This window comes from Xenopus laevis, chromosome 9_10S, assembly GCF_017654675.1.
Source record: "Xenopus laevis strain J_2021 chromosome 9_10S, Xenopus_laevis_v10.1, whole genome shotgun sequence".
NCBI lineage: Eukaryota > Metazoa > Chordata > Amphibia > Anura > Pipidae > Xenopus > Xenopus laevis.
Window position 1 is genome coordinate 54,090,302 of NC_054388.1, and position 22,555 is coordinate 54,112,856.

Genomic DNA, 22,555 nt, shown 5'->3' on the forward strand with positions numbered 1-22,555 from the left:
GGCAACGAATGTCAGCGGGCCTAGAGGAGCCCGATATGTAAATACGGGTTCTGATGGAATGTAGATGGATACCAACAACCAAGAAGATAGTTCTCATTGTATTCTGTAGACATTTTAAAGTAGATTGATTGAGATTTTAGCCCTAAAGAGCAGGTTCTCTCAAACTGAGTGTGGCCAAATCATAGGGAAAGGGTGAAGGCCAATTTGGTTGATATTTGAAGTAAATGCTTATTACGCCACGGTATGACTAAGATACGTCCTGAATGAATGATATGACTCTCACTGAAAAAAGTGAAAAAACATTTGGTTTGTTCCCTTTAGATCCTGGTCCCCTTATCTAGGACTATTGCATATTGGGTTTCAACAATATCACCAAGGATTTATAGGCTACATGAGGGGGGCTTCTCGAAAGAGACATATTTAAAGAGAACATTGGGTGATAATCTGGTGGAATGTAAAAGGAAAATTTACAGAGAAGGAGTGGAGCTCTAGAAAAGTGTGTATGTGAAGAGCTAATGTTGAGGAGGAGATCATTAGAAGGAGGCAATGAGTACTTAATACAGAACCCAGTGTTAGGATTGGTAGATTTTCATGCCAGAGGTTAGGTGTACAGGCCTGTTACCTGAGTGAGTGAATTAGAATTTTGGTTGCAGCATTTTTGCTGAGGTCCATGCTAAGGTCCTACCTGTCAGAGTGGAACACAAGAGGGTAACTGGCAGGTTGAAGCCTAAATGCTGAATAACGTGGGTGACACACAAATGTATTAAATATAAATAGGAAGACACCAAGATCCAGATCAGATACAGTGTAAGAAACGCTCAATCCTTATACCAGGCCAGAGGTCAGGTACTGTGAGGAATCAGCGTGCATGAGCGCGCGCGGCAAGATGGGCGCCAGCACGGACGCATTTGCTTCATCTTACGTTGCGTGCCGAAACAGACGCGGGCGCCAAAAACGTCCGCTAACTTGAATGTGCGCGGCGTGATGACGCAGGACGCAGGCGTCATTACGTTTGGCGCCAAAACGCCTCTTTAAAAGGATGCTCAGGGGAAGGCTCTGTACTTGTTGATAAAAACCTGCTCCTGTACGTTTTGGAACCCTGACTATTTGATTCTGGTTTTGACTTTGGCTTTGGATCTCGACTTTGACTGAACTCCGCCTGCATCTGACCCCAGCCTGTTTATTTGTTTACGATTGAACTCTGCCTGCATCTGACTCTGTCATACTTATCCAATTAGACTGAACTCCGCCTGCACTGACTTCGGCCTGCCTTTCGACTACTCTTCTGCCTTTCCCTACTATACTACTACTGCCTGCCACAGCTTTTGAAACTACTGCTGGACCTCGTCTCCTCACATCTGGACTCTAGACAGGTGAGGCCTGACAGGGGCAGGCAGCAACAATGACAAATTTGTATAACAGGCCGAGGTAGGGGGCAGACTGAAGACAGAGGGTAGTCCAATAAACAGACTAAGGTTGAATACCAGTAATCTAACAGAATTTAAGCTAGGGAAACTGGAGCGGTGGAGCAAGGAACAGAATGGAGAACCAGGCAGCAATAAGGCAAGAACATGGACAGGAACCAGGCAGGGAAATCACAGGACAGCAGTATGAAGCAAGCAAGCAACATGGATTGTATGAAAGAAGCATGCTAGCCTAATTGTAGATTGCCTACACATGTGCTTAATGAGAGAGATGGAGCAGATAGAATAACAGAGAGATATAACCCATGTACCTTGGGAAGATAGAACAGACTAAATCTGATAGCCCCCAATTGCATGTAGTGTTCAGCACACAGTCCAGAGTAATTCTGGGTAATTCCTGACGCAAGATGAATGACATAATGTAGCACAATAAAGGATGTAAAGTTGTGATTTAGTCCTACACAAACCTTGGTTGGCACCAAAAACTTATATAGGTTAGTATATCCTCCATTGGTCATAGTCATGGACAGTTATGGTAACAAAAAATGAATACAGTCATTGGAATCCAAATCCTCACTGTTTCAGTACTAACTATATTACAGTCGTGTAGATATTGAAAAAACGTTTTCTACACTACAGAAAATGACACATTGTTCTTTCTGAAATATCTCTGCCTCCTTCTTGGATTTGGGTGATGGAATTTTATTTTCTTGCCTTGACTCCCAGCAAAGTGCTGAGTCCTATGGCAGATTCACTTACACAGGGACAGGTTACTGGAAAACTGAAGTGCAGGCAGCCAGAACATCCACGTTAATAGCTAATCAGAGGATGGGACTAATGGAAGCAAACAAAGATTTCCAGTCCACTGGGTAGAAGTCCTGCTAGTACCCAGCTCATTCCATTCTGGTGTGTTGTAAGCTGGTAGCAAAGGTCTTCCACAAGGCAAAGCTGCTGGGGCTAAAATGTCTATGATCTGCTGTGGTACCAGAACCTCTCGGATCCCCTCCTACAGACTGCACCACTCACCTCCTTGGCTGCTCAGCTTCTTCTTTGCCATTCAGGTACATATAAACCAAACTCCCTCAACAACCAATGCAGCTTTTAGTGTGCAAAAATGAAAGTGGATGCCAAGATAAAAATAAACTTGAGCTAGGTTGTAGTTGGGTCTGGTTTTTAAAGGGGTTGTTCACCTTCCAAATGCTTTTTTTTTTTCAGTTGACTTGTTTCAGATTTTTCACCATAAACAAAGACTTTTTCAATTGCTTTCCATCTTTTCTTTTCTACAGGTTTCAAAAAAATGTAAGTTTAAAATTGAATGTTCCTGTCTCTAGTGTTTCAGTCTGGCAGCTCAGTGATCCAGGAGCATCTGAACTGTTACAATTTGCTACAATTAGTTGATACATTTCTCAGCAGTATCTGAGGAATATTAGGAATATTGTATCAATTCTAACAGCTGCCTTTAATGAAACTCAGGAATTCTGCTCAGCAGGGACAAAGATAGTAAATGTATCAACTAAATGTATCAATTTAGAACAGTTAAAGAGTCGGCGACCCCCCCCCCCTCCAAGAGCTGCTGTAGAAGGTGAAAATCAAACTTTACACTTCAATATTAGAAAAATGGTCATAAATAGAGAAGTGATTGAAAAAAGCCTTTATTTTTGGTGATCTATCTGAAACCAACTGAACTGAAAAAAAACTATTTGAAGGTGAACAGCCCCTTTAATTTATTTAGGTTTTGTCTGACCTGGCCTCAACACAAAAGCTTTAAATTGTTCTAGACAGTGATAGCTTTACTTGAATCTGGCTGAGAATATTGGTGTCTTCCCCATTTTAAAAGGTAATTGTAAAATAAACTTCCCCTTTAATCTAATGGTCTATTTCATATAATTGGCATGGTAATTAAGAGGTTTTTTTTAAAACTACAAACCACAATGACAATATTGCTTTTCAATTGAGAAGTCACTAGTGATGAGTATAGCATTTTGGAAGGTGCGTGTTTCACAACAATACCTGCTATTGCTTTGACCTTTCCCAATGTGAGAGAATGAAGTGGGTGGGGTCTGTGGCCCATCCCATCCTACTACCCATAAGGAAGTCTTACAACTCCGCTCAGCTTTACATGGCATTACATAACTTCTGGCAAATGGACAAATGTTTTTGTGTTGCATTTTAGCACTGAGGGTTTTTTTTATTTTTATTATTTCTGACGGTTTAAAATATCTAGGAATGTCTTGGGATATTTAAAAAAATACAGTCTGACTCTATTTACATTTATTTTTGTATTGGTAAAAATTAATTTTATGAGGTTCTGCTACTGTAGTTGTTGCAATGATGAGCTCAGATAGGTCCTCAAGCAGGTCCGGACTGAGAATTAAAATAGGCCCTGACATTTCAGGTACACAGAGGCCCAAACAGCCCCCACCAGCCCACTAAATACTGACTTTCTATGGCACCTCATAGCAGCCCTTCTGGCATTTGCCAGAACCCACAGATTGCCAGTCTGGGCCTGCCCCCAAGAATACCTGTGCAACCCTCATCCTCCTTTATACACACATATTTGTCATGCTAGTTCTGGAGAAAGTTGCACAAAAGAGTAAAAATAGAGCTCACCACAGTATGCTGGACGGAAAGGTGAAAATAGAGTTTGTTGGATGGCGAACTGTCGTGGTCTCAACCTTTGCTGTATGTGGAGAGTCCCCTCTAGTGAACAGTGGTGGGCTCTAGTTTTAGCTTTTTAGAAATATGCTCTTATAATTTGATTTAAGTGAATAGTCACGTTTTGATGGATATGCTCTGAAAAATTCAGTATAAGTGTATATAATACACAAAAGCCATGAATATCCTGTAAATTATATCCTTATAAACGGTGAGTTCTGATGTCATCAGTTATAAACGGTGAGTTCTGATGTCATTTCTGTCACATGACTCATTGAAATTTGTGTATTATAATAAATAAAGTACCCCCAATTGTAAAATATGAGGATATTAGAAGTTACCTCGGAGTTCCATGACCTGTATAAAAACACTCGGCCTTCGGCCTCGTACTTTTATATGGTCATGAAACTCCTCGGTAACTTCTAATATCCCTATATTTTACAAAAGGGGGTACTTTATTCACTATATATTGTCATCCTTTGCTGAATATGCCCTTAAAAATCCTATACAAGTGAAGAGAACTTGAAAGTCCGCTCTGGTGAGCAGTTGTGTGCTCTATTTGTACCATTTGATGAATATAACCATGTACAAGTGCATAGAGAAAAGGACACCCCTTCTGTGAGGTTTAATGTGCTTTATTTTTACACACTGATAAATACCAATACATAAGTGAATAAAGAACTGAATAATCCCCTCTGGTGAACTATATCCACTCTTTGTTAAATAGGCTCTGCACAAGTCAATACAGCTGGAATGTTCACCTCTAGTAAACCATAGTGGGCTCTGTTGTCACCAATTGATGAATATACACTTACACATTTGATACAATGGAATAGAGACCTGGGGGGTATCTCTGTCGAAATATGGCGGGCTCTATTTTCACCCTTTAGATAAATTTACCCCATAGTTCAGTATGAACTTGAACTCATTTATCCCTGTTCATGAACAGTTTTAAAAAAAGAGTGTGCAGAAGCACTTGTACAGGGTCACCAGAAGCAATAGGCATAACATTGCATATATCACAAAGCTCTGATCAGCAGGGCTGAGGTTTAATTAGTAACTCTCTGCCATGTGCCGAACATAGTCAATTATTTCTTCTTTGAGCTTTGTTATTTCCATCTTTAACTCCAATAGGGGATCCATCAGATCATATGCTGTGTAGGAAGAGTAAATTAATAGCTGGTCAAGTAGGGAAAGATATTCTCATAGGGTAGCATGGTAATGGGGAGCAAGTTGAATGGGCAGGATGGTTATATAGTAATAAATTTATATCAATGCTTCATCTGATGTTGAAGACACACACAACATCAAAAACACATACAGGAAACATATTTAATTTAAATGCAAAAAGCTATCTTGAAAGGTACACAAGGGTAACACTAAACTCAATATCAGCTACAAAAGGAGTAAGTCAAACCCTGGGCAGACACTATAGTGCCATGTGCAGTTATGCACTTCTAACATGCAGGGCATAGTTACCCTTTAATATTATTCCTGGGAGTTAAGTTGGGTATGAATAAGGCATCTCTATGACACTGCAGAGATGTTAATTAGATTTAGCGGCTTTGTGACATTTATGCCCCCGTCACCCGAGTGACAGATAATGGCTGGAAATACCCATTAGTGTCTGTCTCCGGTGTGGCATTTGCACTCATAAACACATTCCTGGGATAATCAGGGATTTTCTGCTTAAAGAGATAGGACAGGAAACAGCAAACTCCACATGACAGTGAATGCAAGGGCTTCTAAGCAAGGGAACAAAGAAGATGCAAAATGTTTTTCATGTATTGATTTTTTCATATATATATATATATATATATATATATATATATATATATATATATATATATATATATATATATATATATATATATATATATATATATATATATATATATATATATATATATATATATATATATATATATATAGTAGGGAAAGCACAAACTGGCAGCAAACCCACGCTTTTATATTATGTCAGTGATTGTTCTGAAGGGCACCTTTCTCCCCCCAAAGTTTCCCCATAGAAATTTAACAGTCTATGGGCATGTCCTAAATTTGCAAGTGCATTAATAGCCAGGGCTGTATTTTCTACATAGGCATCTAGTCATGGCTTGGGTGGCAGCTTTAGAGTGGCTGGGCTTAGATACCTATGTATAAAAAAAGGTTTTAGAGCACCTTTAGCCCTGCCAGCCGAGTTGAGGGGAAACTCCTATACTCCTGGTACCTGCAACTTGGATACCTAGGTAAGATGTTTTTCTTATTGGTCCAGATAGGTGGTGATCATTTCCTGTTAGTTTAATACACTGGGTGGAAGACCAGGTATTGTCCTATTTTACCTCAACCTTTTGAATGTGTGTGGAATGGGTGGATGGGTGTTGGGGAGCCTGAAAAGACAAGGGTCCAGTAAAGAGTGCACCCCAAGACAAGTTGGGGAACAGGGACCCAATGAAAGAGGTGCTAAACAGTAGCTAGCCCTGTGCTTCACCAGAGGATTAATAGCTGGAGGTAGATCTGCCTAGACAATACTAGTCTTAGAGTGAAGAAACCACAGTTAGAAATGGGGGATTCAGGATAATATTTAGGTGTTGGATTGGGACCAGAAAACTATAGACCGTGGGCCCACCAAAAAACCTTAGATTGTGGGTCCACTTTCCAAACTATTATTCCACCTCTCTTCACTCAACCTCTTTATTGTACTTACTATAGTCTTCCATTATCATGTTTTTTTTCCGGATAAAGAAAAAGGGAATAACCATGAAGCAGGTTTAATGTTAAGAATCAAGAGGCCCACTGATACCTGGGCCCACCGGGAGTATTCCTAGTATCCTCGTGGGCTAGTCCGACACTGTATTTACTCCCTGAGCATTACTATTGGCGAGGATTGCGGGCCACTTCGTGGTAGTCCTGAAGGTGTATCTTGAAACCTGCCAGACTGTTTTCCCAGTGATGTGTAACCTGCCAGACTATTTTCCCAGTGGTGCAAGTGCAATACTCTATGTATGATTTATAATTGTAGTTCATCTACGTCAGTTGGTGCTGTGAGTATTAATCCTATGGCAATTTTAAAAAGAAACATGTTGAAACATGTATAAGAACCTCTGGTGTACTATCTAAACACAGCATAGTCCAGCTGAGAAAGAAAATCTGAATGTAACCGGTGCTCTATAATAGTCAAGAGGGATCTAGTCCTGAGTTGGAAAATAGGGGTTACACTCATGTCATGTGCAAATGGGCGTAGAGGAGGCAGAGAGAGGCAGTTTTTGGGGCAACGGCATGTGTTAAAACTGCACTGGATATGGCTGTGACTGTCAGTGGCTTCAAGAAAACCTCAGATAGTTATAGTCTATAGACACAGGCTGTTGTCAGTCTGTGTATTCTTGCAGGCTGAGAGAAGAAGCTGCTCAGTGCCCCTGCTTCATTGATTTGAATCCGATCAGCCTGTTTGCGGTTACACGCTAACCTCAGCTTCGGCTCCGCTATGTGTGACAGTACAAAGGCTGAACTGATTTAGATCAATGGAGCAGGGGCAATGAGCAGATCTGCTTCTCTCAGCTGACCACAGCCTGTGTTCCCAAAGCCATACGACTGTCAATATTATTACCTCATCCTCAGAGTAGTCTGTGTCAGCCAGTAGCACCAGTGGTCCACTAGCAGTGGGGTTCAAATGTAATCTTGGGAAATGAGCTGAATTTTGAACATAGAACACTTTGTATATCTTCTGAAAAAGTCAATGATAACTCTCTCCCCCAGCATCTTATGGTTCAGGCTTCCCTGCTCTGTACCTGCCATTACTTTCTACTCCAAGTTCGCCCACTGGCCCCTCAGGAGCAGAGTCGGCTACTAGCCAACAGCCTCTTCGCATGTGGAATTGCCACCTCCTTGCAGAGCAGCCTTGGCACCAGGTATTTGTACAGATAATGGTTCCTCCTTGAATATGGAGGCTCAACAGAGCTGGGCACACAAGCCTAAAGCATAAACTTGTCCATAGATAGACACATGGTACAGTCTCCTAAATTTGCTCTTATTCCTTGTTATGTAGGCTGCCTCTTGTCCAAGCACCCACCTTCGAATTACTTATCCCAGCGCTGATTCTCAACAAGCACCCACCAGAGAATGAGACATCTAAAAATGGTGAGATGATGTTCAGAATTTTACAGAGCTGAAAGCAAAAAGTATTAGAACAAATTTGGGTAGGACCTTATCCCTCCCACAAATGGAAAATGTAAATCCCAGAAGGCTGATAACCAATATGCAGAGGGTTATACTGTTCTTTTATCAAAAACCTCTAGAACTTCACTTTAACCCCTTCCACCTTGAGAAACACATCTGTACCCATAACCAAAAAGCCCATCACCATCCCCTAAAGTGCAACATGGTGCAAAACACTGTGACCACCAAAGTGGCCTCCAAAGCTGCTATGCAAACAGTGTTCCACAAAATGACATAGTGCTTCTGGAACTTCAAGGAATTTTGGTATACAAGGTGAGGGTGGTAATGTCTCTCCAGGAAACCTACAACACCATTATCTCCTGTGGAGAAGAGTTATTGGCAGATGGAGCTGACATAGGAAAGGTAAGGGCTTATCGAATTATAAGATGACCTATGTGATCACACAGAATATTGTAAGTGGAATTCAGTTGACCAATTTATTAAGAAAGGGGTGTCCAGGTAATAGTGAACCAACAGACTGCAGGCACGTGTGTCACACCATGGGAGTCAGTTTCATGGCTATATATTCAGAAGTACACAGTATACTACAATAAACCACAATAAATATTAATTGAAATTGGAGTTCCTTATATACAAGTTCTGTTTGACATACAGCAACTTAAGTCTTAATAACTGATTTCAGTATTTTAACGAGTGTGAAATCAATTAACACTTGTGCTGTGAAACAGATACAATTACATACGGCAGGAAGATACAATGTTAAACTCCAGTGGGTGCATGTCCTATAAAAATAACAGTCTGCCCAGAGAATGAATGCATGCCATTTATGTTGGCAAACTTAAGTGAATTGACTATGTGCCATGAAGAGTAGGATAAAATGACAGATAATTAATTATTAATCAGATCCAATGTGTGTAAATACTGAATTTTGCCAGTCCAAGTTGTACTTGCAATAACAGATCACGGGTCAGAAATGACTGACATTCTAATCTAGAATGTAGAACTCCCATCAACCTTCTGCCAACTCTGTAATAATTGCCCAAGGTTGTTTATCATTGTTCCTGCTCAAAATAACACATTCCATTATCACAACTCTGAGGGACTATAAGCTATTCAGTTACCTAACATTGTATATGGTAGAAAAGTTACAAAATCTGTAAAAGGCCTCCTTGATGCCTACTAATCCTTCTCCTCCTCCTCTTCTTGTAGACACTCAGGGATCTCTGTTCTGCAAAGGTAATGGGTGTGAGAAGCTGCAGCGAGGCATCCAACCAGTCAGGGAGGTGGGTAAAGCATTCTACAAACTGCTATCATACAAGGGGGCTCCAAAAAGGACACAACTTCTGAAACACAAGTTTGAGTAAATACTGTTGTTTCCTGCAGGTTTCTGGGGCACTTGTGATTTCAGGAGGGCTGCAGGCTTTCTTTGGTGTCTCTGGTCTGTGCGGCTGGATCCTGCAGAACTGTGGTCCTGTGATTCTAGCGAGCACCCTCTCCATTATTGGTCTCTCTTGCTACAAACCAGCAGCCTTGTTTTGCTCAACAAACTGGGCTATTTCCTTGTTGTATGTATGCCACTCAGTGACAAATGAATCCCATTGCTCCCTTGTCTTATACCTATTGTAATCAGCCAGTTATCGTCAATGGATTTTGACCAGTTCACTGGTAGAAACATTTTAGGTGTTTAAGAAAAAGAAGGTGAGAAATTACACGAGTTCTGGACATAGTGGGACTACAAAGAATGTTAAAGCTCTGTTATTCTTTCTTGGTTGAAAAGAAAGTGCAATGGCATAGAGTGGCAGCTGTCATAAAAGCATCTGCAAAAAGACTGGATGTGGGATAGCAGGTATTGTAGGGAGAGATGGTGCCTATAGTAACAGTGGGATAATAGTGTCTGGGAAAGAACTGTGGCTGTGGGATAGCAGGTATAGTAGGGAGAGATGGTGCCTATAGTAACAGTGGGATAATAGTGTCTGGGAAAGGACTGTGGCTGTGGGATAGCAGGTATAGTAGGGAGAGATGGTGTCTACAGTAACAGTGGGATGATAGTCTCTGGGAAGGGACTGTGCATGTGAGACAGCAGGTATAGTAGGGAGAGATGGTGCCTATAGTAGCAGTAGGATAATAGACTCTCGGAAGGGACTTGGGATGTGGGATAGCAGGTATAGTAGGTAGAGATGGTGTCTGTATTACCAATTGGAATACCAGTATCTGTAATGGTACTGCAGGCATAGCAAAAGCACAGAAGACAGCACAGAGATAGGAGGACAAGATGTAGACAATAGAGAAAGATGGCAGCAGTAACACTTCATGTAAGTAATGCACATGAGTTGTACAGATGAAGAGCTATTGGTTGGACAGTCCTACTATATATATAAATAATTGTGCCTCCCAGAGTCCATTTTCCCCAAAAGAGGAGCATTGATGAAATATTACAGATTACCCAGTGGTGATTCTATTTTGTAGACTCATCTCGCTAACTGCCTTCCTGTCCCAGACATTGCGCTCATGCCACCTGCCTGTTTGCACATGGAAGAGGAAGGAGGGAGTGATAAAGAAATATGTGCCAATATTCCGCATGTTGTCAGTAAGTTCTTTAAAGACTAAACTGTTCACTAGCATAAATGAAATATAATGTGCTATTAATGGACACGATATCCGTGAATCTGCATGTGAGTTGTGCAACCTCAATTAACTGAAATAATTATATTAATATGTACAAATGTTTTTTGTTACTGACCCTTTATGTATCACTGTTTTTTCCAACAGATATTTATGCCAGTTACATGTATCATAATTGCCTCTAAAATTCTGGAACATATTGGTGAGCTCCCAGCATTTCCTGTTGCTGTTAGATTAGAGCACAATGGATCCATGTTGGCAGAAGATGGAACTCAAGATTCTTATTTTAACCTTGGAGAGAACAAAACCCAACTGAGCCCTTGGTTTCAAGTTCCATCTATAGGTATGAGGGACTTAATACAGTATGTCACTAGAATGAGCTGAATTCGGACACAGTTTATTTTGTTCCAAAGTGTGACTTTTACAACCTAGAAGTTTCTTTACAGTCACATAGGAACTACTGAGTTATCTAACAATATATATCATCCAACAGACACATGTTAAATGTTGTAGTTCAGGTCTGCTCTCTTTAGGCAAGCCTGGAGTATTACAGATTTAACATCCATTGTCTGATAATGCTCTAGTCTAGTCAGAGGCTGATTTTTTATTAACTCTGGCATGCATTGCAAAAATGATATCTCCCATGGTGTCATAGCGTGTTACTTTACTTCTCCATGCAGGTGCCTGGGGTTGGCCAGAGTTCAGTCTCCAGACTCTCAGTGTGGGCATTGCTATGGCTTTGACTTCTACCATTTCTTCTATGGGTTGTTATGTCTTATGTGCTCGCATACTGTGCTGCCCCACCATTCCTCATCATGCATCCAACCGTGGAATCTCTATTGAAGGAGTTGGGAATGTCCTGTCAGGACTTCTGGGTAGTGTCTGTGGAGCAGGATCCAGCATCCCCAATGCCGGACTGGTTGGCCATACACAGGTAAAATGGCTGATTTTTTTTATGTTCTGTGCCTCAGAGAGCCTCATTGGCATCTGGCCCTGACTGACTATGCCACACTTAATTCTCTAAAGCAATATAGTGTAATCTTATGTACTGTATTATCACAAGGCAAACAAATTTGGCTCATACAACACACCCTCAATCTCAGGCAAATAACTTTTAAATCTAATATTTCATGTCCAGCTGTTCTGAACGCTGGACCTCAGCCCCAAGCAGCCATTGATTTATATGTGAGCAAACTTCTAATGCTGTAGTATTAGTATGATGTCATGCTGAGTCATTCTGATGATGTAACAATGCTGTTTTGCCAGGTGGGGTCCCGCCATTCTGTGCAGTTTAGTGCACTGCTGTTTGTTGTTTTGGGGTGTTCACCCAAACTGTGCGAGTTCCTAATGAGTATCCCCTTTGCTGTCCACGGTACGTTCCATTTGACTTCAAGTATACCAAATACACCTGTTGGACACAATCTAAAAAACATCCCAGGACCAACTGCACCCCCCCAGTCCAATTAAGCAAAATGTGTACTAATGCCATACATGCAGCCTTTTCTGCCCATTCACTCCCAGAAGAACACTGCTACTGTTTCTAATCTTACTACTGTTCTTTTGGACTTTGTGTTGTTATTCTTCATGGAGGTCCATAATTAACCTAACTAAATCACAGCTATACTTAGAGTTACCTGCATCATTGCAGTGAACCCAGTGTAACAAATAATTCTTGGAAATTCAAGAAAATGCCAACAACTTGCTCAAGTCACTTAATGAAACTGTTATGTTTCCTGCAGGTGGAGTCTTTTGCCTTACATACTCTATGGCAGTGGGTGCAGGAGTTTCCTATTTTCTGTACACAGACATAGACTCTGGTAGGAACATCTTTATTGTGGGGTTTGCTGTGTTCATGGCGTTGCTGGTCCCACGTAGGCTGGAAGCAGATCCAGGCCAATTAGCCACTGGTGAGAGATGGAGTTAAGGCTGATTCACTTGCCTTATCTTCTCCTTGGCATATAGAGTGAGAACTTGTTCTTTCTCCCAATTTCTCTGCAGGTTGGCTGATTCTTGACTTGTTTCTCTTATCCATATTGACAGTTCCAACCTTCCTTGGAGGATTACTTTCTTTTGTTCTGGAAAATACTATCACAGGTAAGGGTTGCAATTACCTAATACATAAGTTCATGAAGTTCAGCCCTTCCACTCTATGGGGCAAATTCACTAAGCGCCAAAGCGCCTTTTCGTTACTTTGCAAATTCACTAACGAACGCTGGCGTAAATTCGCCAGTGTTACTTCGCACCCTTACGCCTGGCGAATTTTCGCAACGGACGTAACTACGCAAATTCACTAACGCGCGCATTGTACTGAACGCTACCTTTTACGCTAGACTTCCTTCGCCACCTCAGACCAGGCGAAGCGCAATAGAGTAGATAGGGATTGCTTCAAAAAAAGTTCAAATTATATCTAAGTCCCAAAAAACGCTGGCGTTTTTTCTATATTATGGGTGATAGGCTGAAAAAGATCGAAAAAAATGTTGGGGCTCCCCTCCTTCCCCCCTACATTTCCTAACTCATGGCAACTTAACTATACAGTGGGCACATGTGTAGGGCAAAAAAAAAATTTTATTTGATGTTTTGAAGGTTTCCCAGGCATTTGTAGTGATTGTACGTATTCCTCCATTGGAATTTGAATTTGGCGCCATATGCAAATTAACCATCGCTAGCGTAACTTCGCTTCGGTTAGCGAATCAACGCTAGCGCAACTTTGTAACCTTATGCTACCCCTGAGCGCAACTTCAGATTTTAGTGAATTTGCGGAGCGTTGGCGAAACTACGCCTGGCGAAGCGTGGTGAAGTTACGCCTGGCGCAACTACGAATCTTAGTGAATTTGCCCCTATAAGTTAGCAGAATTATAAGAGTTGCACATACTAAATGTGAGTCTATTTTCAACCTCAAAATCTATGCTAAATCTGAGTATGTTATGATATTTTCTGTGTATACAGGAACCTTGTTGGAAAGAGGTCTACATTCAGGCTTCAAGTTATGGGTCCCAGCCACAGGGGAAGATACACCAAAGGCCCGTCAGGAAGAACTGGCCAAAACATACAGTCTTCCCAGTGCCCTGACTAGACACTTGCCCACTGTGTACCCTTTTAGCCAGCTCTTCCCTCCGCCTTATGTGAGTCTAGAAGGGTCTGGGGAAGTGGAAGCGGAAAAGTTACTCACAGCTAAACCTTCAATAAAAGACCCGGAACTTGGATGAATATTTGACAATTTGCCAACATTCATATAGATCCACAAATCTCCGAACTCTCTGATTGTTGGACCTGGAACCTCTCATGCTTGAGTTCTGTGCATGTTCATTGCACCTTGAGTACAGCAGAGGGCTTCATGCTGGATTACTTCAGCATTCAAGAGGTGTCAACTCCCCCCATACCCCACACCCAAAAAAGTATGTAATTTAAAGTATGTATTCTATGGTATTTGGTCCTAGAGACCTGTGCAACAAAACCAAGGGAAACTTGCAGTCTACCTCCTTGACAGTAAATGGGAAACAGTTTGGCTTACTTCTCCAGCCCATTTTGTTTTTCAATGATGCCATTGTATGCAATAAAACTATTTATTTGTTAGAAATTTGTTGTAATTCTTGCGTCTTGTTGGCATTGGGAGCTGGCAGTACATTGGATTAAATCACATTGCTCCCCAAGTGAATAATATCAGAGAGGCTTTGTAGTAAAACCTATCCAATTTGATGGCAATCTGTGTATCATATTTAATGAAAGAAAGCAGGGAAACAGGTATCATATAAAATACCTCTGTGCATAAGCTCCAGCTGCTGCAGAACTGTTGCTCTCATCTTTCATGAAGCGATTGCCAATTGGGTTCTTCAAATCCATCCAATGGTACCTAGTGGGTGGATTCTATCTCTTGTGTCTTTACTTGGCGTGTGGGGAAACCTTAGCTTAGACCCAAATATTTTCTCCTCCAGTTATTTCCTGCCTCTTCATTCACCCTCTCTCTCTTACTCTATTCTAATTTTTTCTCTCCCCTGCCTTCTCTACTTTTGCATTGGTTTCAATTCTCCCCTTCTCTTATTCTTCCCTACATGTTCACTGATTGGATTGACTGGAGGACCATGAACTTCCAGACCCTGAAGGAATTCTTCTAGTGAGCTGTTTACCAGTATAAATTTGGTGGACGATTCATCAAAGTCATATTAATCTTACTCTGTTGTGGCCCTTATCAACCAGCTAGCGAGGAGTATAACGATAGGGGAAGCAAACCCTGCAACTGCTGGAGGAAGAGAAACATTCTTATTACTAGAGTGAGGTTGGGCTCCACTGCTCTCTCAGCAAATGTCAATGACAAGTCTGTAGGGTGTGACATAGATTTTATATCAACACCTTCTACTCCTTTCATTTGTCTGTTCCTTCTTGTGTTGCTAGCTCTGCCCTGACATTCCAGCATACCCTGGGAAAATTTTACTCGAATCCAAAAATGGGGCATGCGGTGCATCTTTACAAGGAAACAATGAAATACAGTTGCATAACTATAGAGGAAGCAGATCCCACGGCTGTGGGGGCCCATAATCACCCTTTATAGCTGTACAAAATCCCCCCTCCCCAACCACAATTTTACCTAATCTGCGCTAGCGTGGGATATGAGCAGGCAAGTGAGTGGGAGGACAGGTGGAGGAAGGACTGGATAGGTGTGCGCAGGGCATTTTCTCCTACAGTCACTAATCCCAATGCACGCAAGCAAGTCAGCAAGTGGGCAGGGAGGGGGGTTTCGCTGGGCCCCTCCAAAGTTTTTTTTGCAGGGTGCCAAGCAGTGTGTCATTGCACCACTGATGAAATAGCTAGCAGGCTGCATGCTCATATGGTTAATTAGCAGAGCAACTTTGTAATATATATCTTTTGTATCTGCTTTGAGATACAGGCAATAGTTTCTGGAGCTTTCTCTCCTCTTAATTAATCACAAACCCCCCTTAAAATTCAGCTGCAGTTGGCTGTCCAGCTGCCCCTCCCATGCTGTTAACTACTGAAAGTGGTCAAGGGTGGCCTAACCTTCACACCAGGGAGTTGGATTGTCGATGGTTGACTATATATATATATATATATATATATATATATATATATATATATATATATATATATATATATATATATATATATATATATATAAGCACACTCATTTTAGAGGTGATTAAAGTGTCTTTATTGGTAACACAGCATTGTTATCCGACGTTTCGGTCCCACCTGGGGACCTTTCTCAAGGATGGTGTGTACAAAATGCATCAAACCTTAAACACCCTCCCCCACCAGTGTGTTTTGGAACCAACATGACGTCATCAGTCCATATACAGCTGTATAGTCTTTTTCAATCAAGTCTCTTTCGTTGCAAGTGTAGAGTGTACTTCAAATATTCACCAGTAGGTGTCAGCCCTGTGCCTCTGTGAGCTTACATTATGTGTATATACAAAAAAGTTACTTTGTTCCTTCACTGCAACAATGAAACATCAAAAATTAAAAACATTACTTACAGATCTTGGTGAATAACCACATTGAAATCTGATACTTTGTATATGCTTTTCCTGTAGGGCGAAAAAGATACAGTGAGACCTTTGATTACATTTAGCTAAAACCTCAATTAAGAAAACAGGTTAGTTGTAGCTGTCCGTGTAGTCCCTTAGGTATAACACAGTCAAGTTCGTGTATCCAAAATGCTTCACGTTTTAATAACAAATTATCAATATCACCACCTCTTGGTGGTTTTGGTATATGGTCAATTGGCATACACTTGAATGCTGACGGGTCATGCCTTGCCTCCTTCCAATGTTTTGCCACTGGTTGTTGTGCAATGTCTTGTTTGCTTATATCAATTTTTCTATCTGTGTCCAGTGCTGCCCTGATACTGGCTCTATGCATGTTGATTCTCTCCTTCAATTGCCTGATGGTTTTTCCACAATAGATCAGTCCACATGGACATTTGATGAGCATCTATATATATATATATATATATATATATATATATATATATATATATATATATATATATAAATATATATATATATATATATATATATATATATATATATATATATATATATATATATATATATATATACATACATATCTATATATAATAAAAATATGCCTGGGTGCAATCCTCAAAAATAGATATAGACCTGAAAAGAAGCACTCACAGGTCTTAATACACACACACATATATATATATATATATATATATATATATATATATATATATATATATATATATATATATATATATATATATATATATAATAACAAGAAGAGGAACCAGCTCTCCAGATTTGTGTTTCAATGTGCTTTATCTCTTTATCTTTATTTTATTTCATGCTGCATCCAACGTTTCGGAGGATGATATACTTGATAAAGTTCCCAAGCGGGACCAAACATTGGATGCAGGATGAAGTAAAATAAAGATAAAGCACATTGAAACATGCCAACACACCTTCCTCCGTTGGAATAATAGTATACAAACTGCACACATCTATTGTCATAAATACGGTATCCTCTGGTAGGGTATCCATCTGTTTCAATATGTCCAATAGTGAGGATGTGTCAGCAATATAGGATCGCATCCCAGCACACAGGGGCTGTAAGAAACTATCCAGGAAGCACACTACATTTGAAAACAATGATCCCCGTGCCGAGATGATCGGACGACCAAGTACAGTTCTTATGTACCTTAGGTAAGGTGTAAATAATTGGAGATCTTGGAAATTTACTCACCATATACTGGTGACAACTCTCACTTATCCATCCGGCCGATCTGGCCAACTGTAAATAGGTATCCAATTTCAATTTAAACATATCAGTGGGGTCGCGAGGTAATTTCTCATACACTGCACATCAGCAAGCTGTTGTAATGTTTCCTCCCTGTAATAGGATCGGTCCAGTAATACCACCGAACCCCCTTTATCCGCAGGGCGTATTATCAATTCCTTGTCATTCCGCAATGACTCAATTGCATCTCTTTCCTGTTTAGTCAAATTAGAGAAGAATTTACCAGCCCCTTTCAGGATCCTAAAATTTTCCCTCTCTACGATCCCACAATATGTTTTAATTGATGTAGCCGTATTGGGCGGGTCAAAATTGCTCACTGGGCGAAATCTCTCCTTCTGATTCTCATTACGTTCATCTTTAAAGTGGTCATGTAATTTAAATTTATTGTAACTTATATACACCAACCTCCAATCCAAAGGCATCATTTTTAGTTACTGGTACAAATGATAGACCACGTGAGAGAAGGGAGGTTTCGCCAGAGTTCAATACATGTCTATTTAGGTTAAACACTACTGTGTTGGTTTCCTTGGTGGTCTGCCCCTGCGGTTTACCACCACCTCTCCTGATGTGCTTCCTTTTTCTTCTGTGGCCCCTAAAAAATGAACCTGTGTCCGACCACCCACACCAGCCTCTTCCTGTGTAACACATGGTACTGACCCCTGAGGGGTATCCAGACCCGAAGCTGGTGAATCACCCAATGGTAGAAAGATCACTCGGCTTCCTAAATCTCCTCCTAGGTCTCCTATCAGTATCAGACCTCCCAATCAGCCAACCATAGACCCTTCGGTCCTTATAGCCCTGATTAACTTTAATTATCTTAGCTTGTTTAAATATAATTAACTCCTGGTAATATTGTTGAATACTACTTTCAAGTTTATGTAGCCAGTTCACAGCATGAGATCAAGGGAGCATTTATTTAGTATGCCGCCTCACCTGCTACAGAACTTTGCATTAGAACGACCCACAGTAGGCAGCTTTCTGATTCTAAAGCCCCTCAGAATCTTACGCTGACGATAATAGTCAAATAAAGACCATGCAAGTTGAAATCCACCTCCCTCTTCCTGAGAGCACTCAATTGTTTAAAAATATCATTTGGGAGCTTACCAACATGTTGCTCTACAGCAGAATTTGTAAACAGGATGCGTGCAGCATCTTCCTGTGTAAAAGCAAACTCTCGCGTCACATCAACATCAAACGAGGTAGCTCTCGATCCGTCCTCCATTGGTGCCCGTCTCACGATCTCTCTGAGCACTGTGTGTCCCGACTTCCGTTCACCGCACGGGGCCTCAATCAGTGTTCAGCAGCACATTGTACTGCCAGGCATTCACAGTGTCGGACTGGGACACCAAGGGCTCACCAAAAACATTAGACCAGGGGCCCACCAAAAGTTTTTAGACCAGGGGCCCACCCTCAGTACTATTATTTTCCTCTCCTCACTCTACCTACTCTCCTAGTCTCTTTTCTTTACATACTATAATCTATTATTCCACCTATTTAGCCACTTTGTTCTCATAGAAATAGGGAATGGCCATGAAATAGGCCAAAAGTTTAGCAGCATGAGGGCCCACTGACACCTGGGCCCACCGGGAGTTTTCCTGGTATCCCTGTGGGCCAGTCTGACACTAGGCATTCACGATCACTTGTTTCAATAATACGTTTGGGGTGCACGATCAAGACCCACCGGTCTCATATAACTCCAGCTATAACGGCACTCACCATTCCAAAAACATCACGGCCGGGTGCTAACCAAAAAATGAGTACAGTCCCAATGTGAAAGCACTCACAGCAAATTGCATCAATATAGAATGACAAAAGTTTATTCCCCGCTCACATCTACGCGTTTCAACCCTCAAGGGGTTGTCATCAGGATAGTGTACCCAAGTGAAACACAAACATTTAAAACTTAATAACCCAATCAGTGTCGTGCATATGTGCTTACATCATTATCCAATTATGTTAACCCTTGAATTCACAGTCAATATGCAAATGTTTCTAAATTCAACCGCCATGTTAACCCACTAACTTGACATACACTTCTCAGAAAAAGGGCCAATACCTATCCATCAAGGACATAAATGTCCACTTATTCAGCAAATTTAATATATAAATCTCCCTCATCGGGTATACTCCACCAATTTGTATTAAAGCATATCAGCTACACATGCTTCCTGAAATAAGAAGTTCATTACCATCCTATTAATTTTATCACTCATTCCTATCGGCGGTATAAGCGCTGCTCGGAGTGTATCATCAATTAATATATCCCTCACACTTTTACTTAAAAGACTAGATATAAATAAATAAATACAAAAAACACCCCATCTTTAAAGTGCAAGGTGCATAGCTCAATATAATGTTCATCCATAAGGTGCCTTACGTAGTATGTTCCATATAGATTACCATGTGCAAGTTCTAAAACTCATTAATCATATAATGTCCTGTGGTGTGTAAAAGTTTAATTCATATCGTGAGGAGAAAAATTGTTAAAAACCATTAAAATAAATAAATCTTAACTATACTCAGAGAGATCCAAATCAAATCCATTACAGTCACCAAATTCATCAATCATAGAGGTTAGTCCCGGATAGTAAAATCCATTGCAACTGCTGGGGGACATCAATTTGGGTCATTACAAGATAATGACTAGGGATGGGCTAATTTGACCCGTTCCCTAATAATAACAAGAAGAGGAACAACCACTCCAGATTTGTGTTTCAATGTGCTTCATCTTTATTTTACTGCATGCTGCATCCAACGTTTCAGAGGATGATATTCTTGATAAAGGTCCCAAGCGGGACCAAACGTTGGACGCAGCATGAAGTAAAATAAAGATAAAGCACATTGAAACACAAATCTGGAGTGCTTGATTATATACACATCTATTAACCATGCACCCAGGAAGCAAGGAGTAACAGTGCGGACTCTCTCTGACTCTCTATACATACGCCAACTTCTATATTAGGACTAAACACCACAAGCGTCTGGAATGTTAGATCCGGCCTGATGCCTGCGTTTGGCACAGAGCGCCGGATCCGGCACAAATGCAGAGAAATTGTCCGTGTAGGACTACACTGATTTCTCTGCGTTTGTGCCGGATCCGATATGCTGTGCCAAAACGCAGGCGTCAGTCTGATGTAACGGAAAACAAGGTAAGCAACAGGAACATTGGATGGTGTTGCTGCGTCTGCATCCGACAGTCGTGTTGCGTCGAATGAACTCTGCGACACCATGCAACATTTGTATCTCTTACCTTGACTTCCCCCCACCCTAAGGGTAAGGACACACTGGACGATTTGTCGCCAACGTTTTAAAAAAGTAAATCGCGGCGACAAGACGATCGTCTTTTTTGAACAGATGATTCACAGCGACTATAGGCACAGAGCGATTTGTATCCCATTACTCTGTGCGGTACGTGCTCCACCCAAACCGGAAACGGTTTGTGCTTCCCGCTGTAACCTGGCGTCTTTACGTGCTTGCGTTCTTGCGTCATTGCGTTCGCATTGTAATTTGAATACAATTGCTGCTACTTATCTGTATGTGTGTGCGTGTCTAGGAGATTTCAGTGCTTTTCTAAGTACATGCTATTCCTGATAAATCTCTCGGAAAAGGGTCTCAGTGCGTTTTGGAGCTACAGGGGATTCACAAACGCACTGTGGGCACAGGAGCTGGCGTCTTTCATTTGGTTTTGTTCAGAGACAAAACGAGCGATATGTCACCGCGATTTGCTTTTTAAAAACGTTGGCGACAAATCGTCCAGTGTGTCCCTACCCTTAGAGTGCCTTGCTCATGGTTACGCACGCGCGTCCTCGGTTGCACGCCATTGCACACAGCTGTGCTGGGGAGCGAAGTTGCCAACGGCCAGCTGGGTTGCCTGGGGCAACTGACAGACCTGGTCTAATGAAATAAGTTCTAGGACAGGTAGGGTGCGGGAGAGGGGACACCTACATACCTCACCTCATGCACCTGTTTTGGATGGAGCACTGCCTAACAAAGGCAGCTTTCTATTCAATGGGCCATCCACACAGATCTCTGCACTCACATTCATTGGCTGGCAAAGTTCCACAATGCAAACCTCTTCCACAATCTGCATTTTACCACTTAAAATAATTTCAATAGTATTATGCATCACATCAGTGCTATTCCTTTATCGAGGAGTCCTCATATGTCTCATTCTATCTGTGAGTTTGCTGCATATCGCAGACAATCTCCACTAATACTAATATACCACTAATACTTATGTACGGTACATTCCATTTGCAACATCTATTCACTTTCCCAAGCCTTGCATTTAGCGTATCTACCAGCAGGTGGCGCACTGACATCTGCTGTATTGACGAAACCCGGAACTATTGTGTGTTTGTGTTTCTGGCCGGAAGGTGCAGCAGCTGGACCCGGAGAGAGCAGGTAAATTGTTCAGGTTTCGGGGTAGGGGGAATGATATTCTTTTAGAACTGTGTGTGTGACTCATTTATTCAAGTGCCTTCTAGGTGGGTAATAATTTACTCATATTCACATATTTATTATCTCAGCATTTCCATATTAATGTCATCTTAAAAGTTGCAGTTGTGGCTCCCAATTCGTGTTAGTGAACTACAACTCCCACCGTCCTCTGCCTGCTTTTGGTTATCAGAGGGCTACATAATTGCTTCTATAAGTGGCTGTAACAATGAGCAAGTCTAACAGAACCTTCCCTTGTAGATAGCAGTTTCCAGGTATTCAGAGCTTTTATTCAGCCTAAGCTGAAGAAGTCACTCAGATGAGTGGTGGGACATTTTCCAGAACACTTTTGACGTATCCCATATGTACTCTAAATCATGACCTGGATAAATGAAAACCTTCATAGAATTTGTTTGCCATTCTTTTTGTTGTAGGCTGTTTACTTTGCTCTTTCTCCAATTAATCTGAAT

General features: G+C 41.2%; 2 protein-coding genes across 6 annotated transcripts in view; both read left to right on the forward strand.

Moving 5' to 3' along the window:
• The first annotated feature begins 1,022 nt into the window (after positions 1–1,022).
• On the forward strand, positions 1,023–14,570 carry slc23a3.S (solute carrier family 23 member 3 S homeolog). 2 transcript variants are annotated; one of them, XM_018238742.2, is made up of 12 exons: positions 1,023–1,373; positions 7,833–7,984; positions 8,122–8,213; positions 9,462–9,535; positions 9,636–9,817; positions 10,719–10,839; positions 11,022–11,217; positions 11,555–11,808; positions 12,141–12,246; positions 12,614–12,781; positions 12,873–12,968; positions 13,821–14,570. In XM_018238742.2, exons 2-12 carry the CDS (start codon positions 7,839–7,841, stop codon positions 14,078–14,080), a joined length of 1,695 nt encoding a protein of 564 aa, XP_018094231.1. In that variant the 5' UTR covers positions 1,023–1,373; positions 7,833–7,838; the 3' UTR covers positions 14,081–14,570. The 2 variants fall into 2 exon arrangements, with proteins under 2 accessions (XP_018094231.1, XP_018094232.1); XM_018238743.2 differs by lacking the exon at positions 1,023–1,373 and adding an exon at positions 2,301–2,485.
• A 7,299-nt stretch (positions 14,571–21,869) lies between these two features.
• The window catches only part of nhej1.S (non-homologous end joining factor 1 S homeolog), a 49,301-nt gene continuing 48,615 nt past the window's right edge, over positions 21,870–22,555 (forward strand). For 3 of the 4 annotated variants that reach the window (XR_005964538.1, XM_018238744.2, XM_018238747.2), the window contains exon 1: positions 21,870–22,052. Coding sequence is in view for 2 of the 4 variants with exons in the window: in XM_018238744.2 (XP_018094233.1) it covers positions 21,885–22,052 (168 nt within the window). In the remaining 2 variants the exon portion in view is untranslated. Of the gene's footprint in view, positions 22,136–22,555 lie in introns of all 4 variants that reach the window. The other variant, XM_018238746.2, reaches the window with a different exon arrangement.

Coding starts and splice junctions, on each gene's coding strand:
- slc23a3.S (XM_018238743.2), top strand. CDS start 2,387: ATGTCTATGATCTGCTGTGGTACCAGAACCTCTCGGATCCCCTCCTAC. Junction 7,985..8,121: donor CAGAGCAGCCTTGGCACCAG/GTATTTGTACAG, acceptor CTTGTTATGTAG/GCTGCCTCTTGTCCAAGCAC. Junction 9,818..10,718: donor AACTGGGCTATTTCCTTGTT/GTATGTATGCCA, acceptor TCTATTTTGTAG/ACTCATCTCGCTAACTGCCT.